Raw genomic sequence first — 6,708 nt, forward strand, 5'->3', positions numbered from 1 at the left:
GCCCTGCCCCGCTCCACCACCGCTTTCACGCGCATCTCCCAGCTCGCAGGCAGACGGGAGCCCCGGGACAGCAGCTCCCCCATGCCCCAGCTTCCCGGGATTGCAGAAAGGCAGAGCCCCAAAGCGATACCCCGAGGATCTTCCCCTGCGAGACGGAAAACACCAGGGAAGCTCAGCCTGGTGCCCCCCAACACCTCCCCCAGCCCCTTCAGCTCCAGGAGACAGGAGGGGAGGAAACAGCCCAGCCCCTTCCACGGGCGCTGCTGGCCCAGGGGCAGCTCCACGGGGAGCCCCATCCCCACCCCGGGGTGCCCCATCCCCACCCCGGGGTGCCAGCCGGGGAGGGCTGGGCAGCAGCAGAGGGACGGCCCTGTCCCCAGAGGAAGAAAGCGCCGATGCGGGGAGGGGAGATGCTGACTTGTTCCGTGGTTTCTCCTCTGCTCGGCCCCTCTTCTCCTTCTGATTCGGTTTCCTTGACAACTCTGAGGGCTGCTTCTTCGCCGGCTTCTTTACCTTGGAGGAGAGAACAATGCAGGCGAGAGCGGCAGAGCCCTCCCCGCTGCGGGAGGGAGACAGCGCCGCGGCCCCTGCTGCAAGTCGGTTTGGGTGCAGGGGCATCCCCCGCACGGGATAAAAAAGGGACTCGGGTTGCAGCACAGCGCTGTGCTGCTCCAAAAGTAAATACCCTGGTACCTAAAGTGGCCCACCCAGCCCGCAGGACCCGACTGGCGGACCCACGCGTCCTTCCAGACCTCAAGACCTTCGGGCTGCTTTCCTGGCTCCCCCTCCACCGGGAGGAACTCGCCAGGCTACAAGGGCGACCTCGCCTCTGACCACAGGCAGCACGGTTCCCGTGAGCCCTCTGCAACCCTTCCCTGTGCTTCAGCCGAATCCGGCTGATGCTCCTCCAGGCTCCGGGGAGTGAATCCGATGACTGTGGTGGGAGGGAGAGCATCATGGAGATGCGAGACCCACAGCTGGATGGGGCGTCCTGGGCCAGGAGAAGAGCTCCCCTTTACAAGGCACGGGTGTGCCTACGGACACAACCCTTCCCAGTGCTGCGTGGGCAACCCCAGGGTAACGCAAGACCGAGACAGCAGGTCCCTGCCACTCCTGGAGGTCCCTGCTGACCTGACCTGAGAGGATGGGCTGGCTGTTTGTCCCCAGCTCCCCACGGCTCTCTACTCACCTCTTTCTCCAGCTCCAGTTCAGAGTCTGAGGAGGATGGGGCCTTGGCCCGACCTTTCCGACCCTTTTTGGCCACTTCATCCTCTCCACTGCTGTCTGAGTCCGAGTGCATCTCCTCGCCCTTCTCCGCTTTCTCCTTCCTCTTCTCTTTCTCCTCCTTCTCCTGCTCCCGGAGTCGACGGATCTCTTCCTCCTGCTCCCTCTTCCTCTTCTCCTCCAGCTCCCGCCGTCGTTCTTCATCTCGCCTCTTCCACTCGCTGATGCGGTCCACGTCGCTATCGCTATCACTGCAAAGGACAGAGCACGCTTGGACCCCTTGTGCGGAGGGGAGGTGGGTGACCCTCCAGCCCAGCCCCGAGGGTGACAGCGTCCCAGCTGATCTCACCTGTCGCTGCTGGAGCTGGTCGGGACGCGCTCGGGCTTCGGTTTCCTGCCACGGGGCTTGGGAGGGGGTTTCTCAGCTGCAAGACAACGGGGAGATGTTCAGCAGGAGCCCTGGTTGTCCCTCTGTTAAAACAGCCCCAAATCGGGGGGGGGCAGAGGGCTGTTCGGATATGGGCTGGAAGGTGTCCACAACAGAATGGGAACCCAGAGCCTCAGGAGCCCTCCACCTCACACGCTCTCCAGTCCCTCCACCTCACAGGGGACCCCAGAGCCTCAGGAGCCCTCTACCTCACACGCTCTCCAGTCCCTCCACGTCACACGCTCTCCAGTCCCTCCACCTCACACGCCCTCCAGTCCCTCCACCTCACACGCCCTCCAGTCCCCCGAGGAAGCCAGCAGTGGCCCAGCGGTGGTGGAAGAAGCTTCCTTGGCGTTACCTGGCTTCCTTCCCCGCGGAGCCTTCTTCACAGACACATCCGAGTCTGAATCGGAGTTGGAGTCCGACTTGGTCATGTCCACAGTCGCGTTTCCCATTTCCGAATCCGAGTCCACTTTGGAGTCTGAGTCGGAGCCGGACTCCACTTTCTGCAGGCACAGAGTGGGGTTGGACCGGGGGCGGGGGGGTGGCAGCGGCTCAGCAGCATGCCCCAAAACACAGCAGCACGGGGCACAGCCAGATCACTGAGGCATCAGCGAGGTCCCTCCTAGCGCTGAACCTACACCCAGCCCACGGCAGAGCCCTGCCAACCCCCGGCCCCCCTCCAGGCACCACAGACCCCAGGCACCTCTCCAGCTTCCCTCCCGCTGCACTGCAGACTAGGGGTCTTTTACCTTCTTCTTCCTCCCCCCTGCCGGCATCCTCCGGGGAGCCCTGGCCACTGGCTTCTTCTCGGGAGTGAAGTCCTGGAGGAAAACACAGATATGAAGAAATGGGGAGCGGTCTCATGATGGTTTCAGAAGCCAGTCAGGTTCCCCCGAGCCACCGCCCCCCTAGACGGCGATGCTCTTCCTCCAGCCCTTTCCCCATTTACCTTCTTCTTCCTCCCCCCTGCCGGCATCCTCCGGGGAGCCCTGGCCACTGGCTTCTTCTCGGGAGTGAAGTCCTGGAGGAAAACACAGATATGAAGAAATGGGGAGCGGTCTCATGATGGTTTCAGAAGCCAGTCAGGTTCCCCCGAGCCACCGCCCCCCTAGACGGCGATGCTCTTCCTCCAGCCCTTTCCCCACCGCCCTGCCAGCCTCCATACAAGCGTATCCCAAACCCCTCTCACCTGGTCACTGTTTTTTTCCGATTCGGAAGATGTTTCCGAGTTCTCCTCTTCTGTCAGGGAGGGGCTGCCCTGATCCAGGTCACTGGAGGATTTCCGAGGCCGTTTTGCCACTGGCATCTGACATGCAAGAAGCGAGAATGTGAGAGAAGCCCACTCCCCCTCCGCCCACAACAGAAAGCCAACGCTTGCTGGGAAGGGGCTTTGCCCAACTCTTCCCAGCAAGAGCAGCCGCGTGCACTCAGAAGAGATCTGCAGCTCTAGTCTCTCCTCCTGGCTGCAAACCACGCCAGGATTTGGCCGTCCCACCATCTCACGGACAACGCGAGACAGCTGCAAGACCCCCAAAGATGCACTGAACCCCATTTCCCACCGGAGAATCCAGAGGGAGTTGGTTTCTTCACCACCTCCTGCCACGGTGGGTTTGACATGCTGCATGGCGGACGAAACCTGCAGCTCAGTGGTGGACGCGAGGACCGTATCAGCGTCCTCCTGACCAGGACACCCTCCCATCCCCGCTGCGTGGAACTGCCTCAGCCCACACTCACTTTCATAGCCAGCGATTTTCGCTTGAGCTCGCTGTGGTCGCTGCCTCGATCCGAGTCCTCATCGCTTTCCATTTTCTCCGTGGCGACTGCAGCCATGGCAGTGTCTTCCTCATCGTCACCTGCATCGCTTCCCCCCATCGGGTCGTTCTCGGGAACGTCGCTGTCCGAGGAGCTCGCAGGCTAAAGACAGCGGAGACGAGAGTTGTGTTACCGCCCCAGGGGGCCTGTGGCGTATCAGGGGGGAGAGGAGACGGGGCACAAAAGGGTGACGAGCGATGGACGGCAGCGCTGAGCAGAGAGGTGTGCGTGCAGAGGAGCGTGGGGCAGCCTCCCCTCCCGGCACAGAACCCTTCGGCGTGGCTCTGGGGCAGGGGGACAACGCGACCAGCCCTTCAACGAGGACGCTCAGTCGACCCCCTTCTAATTCCTCTGCATCCCCTTCCCAAGGCCCCTCACGCACCACCCCGAGACCACCAGCAACACCTTCCCTCTGGATCCCCCAGCTCGGCTTCCACCCGCTGCTGCCGCCTCGCTCCCCTCTCCCCCCCATCCTCGCGCTCTGCCAAAGACCCCTGGAGAAGCCTAGACCTGACAGCCCCTCCCGGGTGAGCGGACCCCAGCTCTCCTCTGCCCTAATGGCGCCAGACAAGCAGGGCTGGGTGGCTCGGGTCAGCCTCTCCTCCGGCGTCAGGGAGCAGCCGTTCTCCTCCGGTGGGCTGGCCACCAGCCCTCGACTCGGGTCAGGCCTCTTCCTTCTCAGATGGCTTCGCCCCACAGCACATCACACACCTTCCCCACGGGAAAGGTCCACACAAGAAGTCCAGCGTGGCGGCCACCACTCTTCCCAGTTGGGATCTCCTGTGTCCTGCTCCCTCACTCCCATGTAGGGAAGGTCTCCCGGCTTCTCACCAGCCCGTCATGAGGTTCCTCATGCAAGGACATCTCACCCAAGGGGTTTCCTAGAGCTGGGATTCTTCCAATGCCGGAGCCTTCCTGCTGGAAAGCTTCTCCTCGTCCTTGACCGTTCCTGGCACCTCCTTCATTTAGGTCACAAAACCAAGAAAGACCTCTACTTCAGTCTCTTCTTCTGCTGCTCCAGGCATTTTGGCGTTGGTGAACCCTCAGCTTTGCTGGGGCCGTCGGCGTCGCCTCGGTCCCTCAATCACAGCAGGCCCTTCACCAACAGGCTTCTTACCCCTGCTGGGAGTTCACAGTGGAGTCCCTGGACAAAGCGGGTGCTGCCTCCCTCACCATCACCAACCTCCCGCCCAACAAGCTGAAAGTTGCTCTCCAGGTTTTCAAGCATCTCCATGGTCTCACCTTACCCTACGTCTGCGGTCTTGAGTCCGACCGTCTCCCACAGCTACTCAAACCACATCCTCTCTCCTGCGCTGGCAGCAGCACAGCCGGGGGGGGCTCATTCCCTGAGCCTGCCTACCTCTAGACCACCTTGTCCTTGTAGCTCACCTTAAAAACCTTCCTCTGCCTCTTCAGACCAACTGCCTATGAAGCTGCTTTGGACGCCTTCTTTGAAGATCGCTATACAATAAATTGTATCACACAATTATGGTTACGAAATGCCCACGCAAGCAATTGACAGCAAAGAGCCGTCTCCCGGCCTGCTCTGAAGCCCGCTGAAGGAGCAGCCCAGCGGCTTTTGGCTCAGGACCTCAGAAATGGATGAAGAGGGGGACTGCCCAACACTCCACGCGCAGGTCCGGGAGCCGGGGACGAGCAAGCCTCAAGTTCTTGCTCTGACAACGAAATCCTCCGTGGTTTTGGGCAAGTGGCAGAAAGCACATCCCCGGTTCCACCTTGAAGATGGGGCAAAGGCATCTTCCTCCAGAGGAGGAGGAGGGCTGACTCCCTCAGGAAGGGAGAGGGCAGGGAAGGGAAGCTACTTCAACCCCGAGAAAGCCGATCTGCGAGCTGGAAGCGCGTAGGCACCATAGCAATGAGAAGCAGAAAAAGGAGGAGAGCGACTCGGAGGAAAGGAGAGATGGAGGCGCCGGCAGCCCACGTCCTCGCTGCCCCCCCGCCACGCGAGGCCCGCACTCACCGGAGGGGCACTGTAACTGGCGTGAGGGTTGTTCTGGATTTCCCACAATCCCTCGTTGAAGCCTTTTCTCTTGTTTGGTTTCCCATATTTGTCTTTATATTTTTCATAAAGGAAGAGATCTTTAGGGCCCAAGAAGGCGCTGGAGAGAAACAAAGCAGAGGTGAGCCCGGAGCAGAGGCAGCGGGGCAAAAGCCCAGAGAGGGGAGCGAGGCAGCGCTTACGTCTCGTGGGTGCCGAAGAAGAAGATGGGGTACTTGTTCGGTGGGGGTTTCACAGCGCCGTCCGCGATGTCATCGATCTGAAAGGAAACCCAAAGCAGGAGGTGGTCAGAGAGAGCGGCTTGAGCACGTCCTCTGCGAGGCACGTCAGCCCCGGCTAGCAGCGTCGGCCTCCGGCACCCGCACCCGCTTGGAGGCAAGCACGGCAAGAAAGCACCCGGACGGGGACCTTGCTACGCACAAGAGTCCCACTGCGGCGTCAGGGCCCGGCGGGATCTCTAGAAGAGTAACAGAAGGGATCCGGCACGGACGCTCTACGGCTAGAGCTCGGCGCGAGGTCATCTCTCCACCGCCGGGCTCAACGCCCAGGGAAACGCGGGCCTTGTGTCGCCCCGGCGCCTCGGGGGGGGACGCCCGAGGGAAGCCCCCTCCAGCCCGGGGTGGGGGGCGATTGCTCCAAGCCTGAGGGTCCTTCCTGGCTCCTGGCCCTGAGGGTCCTTCCGGGCTGGAGACCGGCCGCAGGAAAAGCCCCGCTGCCAGCAGAACGCGTGGGCCACCCCGTCTTCTTCCCACGCGCGGCTCCAGCGCCCGTCTGTCTGCTCCACGTGGTCTGGGCTGCGGGCAGAGCCGCAGGCGGGAGCCTCGGGGTGCGCAGGGGCTGCCCCGCGTGCTGGGGAGGTCTTCGGGGCGGGGGGAAGCCTTCCCCAAAAGAGCAAGCGAGCTAAAGCAGGAGGGGCTGCAGACGCCGGCAGCGCGAGGGCTCTCCTGGAACAACCGAGTCCTCTCGGCGCCAGGCCAGCCACGACAGCGCGGGGACGGCATCCTAGATCTCACGGCGTGGTGCAGCCAAGCATCGTCGTCTCCGGCACCCTGAGCCTCCCCGGTACCTGCCGGCCCCGATCCCACACGGTTTCCACCTGCCAGTCTCTTGCCATCGGGCACCTTCAAGCGGATGAACCTCCCTCGCCCTCAGCTGCCGCCAGGGACCACCGCAGACCCCCGTCTGAGCCCCCGAGCCGCCTCGCGCTCCCCCGGTGAGCACG

At 62.6% G+C, this 6,708-nt stretch overlaps 1 protein-coding gene across 1 annotated transcript in view; it reads right to left on the minus strand.

Moving 5' to 3' along the window:
• The window catches only part of LOC103902957 (hepatoma-derived growth factor-related protein 2), a 12,985-nt gene that overhangs the window by 4,964 nt on the left and 1,313 nt on the right, over window positions 1-6,708 (minus strand). Inside the window, exons 2-10 of the mRNA XM_009284076.2 lie at window positions 5,669-5,745; window positions 5,448-5,586; window positions 3,389-3,568; window positions 2,844-2,960; window positions 2,604-2,675; window positions 2,010-2,157; window positions 1,574-1,649; window positions 1,190-1,475; window positions 419-513 (exon numbers count right to left, since the gene is read on the minus strand). Of these exons, the coding sequence (XP_009282351.1) occupies window positions 419-513; window positions 1,190-1,475; window positions 1,574-1,649; window positions 2,010-2,157; window positions 2,604-2,675; window positions 2,844-2,960; window positions 3,389-3,568; window positions 5,448-5,586; window positions 5,669-5,745 (1,190 nt within the window). The remainder of the gene's footprint in view (window positions 1-418; window positions 514-1,189; window positions 1,476-1,573; window positions 1,650-2,009; window positions 2,158-2,603; window positions 2,676-2,843; window positions 2,961-3,388; window positions 3,569-5,447; window positions 5,587-5,668; window positions 5,746-6,708) is intronic.

This window comes from Aptenodytes forsteri, unplaced genomic scaffold (assembly GCF_000699145.1).
Source record: "Aptenodytes forsteri isolate BGI_AS27 unplaced genomic scaffold, ASM69914v1 Scaffold471, whole genome shotgun sequence".
Lineage (NCBI taxonomy): Eukaryota > Metazoa > Chordata > Aves > Sphenisciformes > Spheniscidae > Aptenodytes > Aptenodytes forsteri.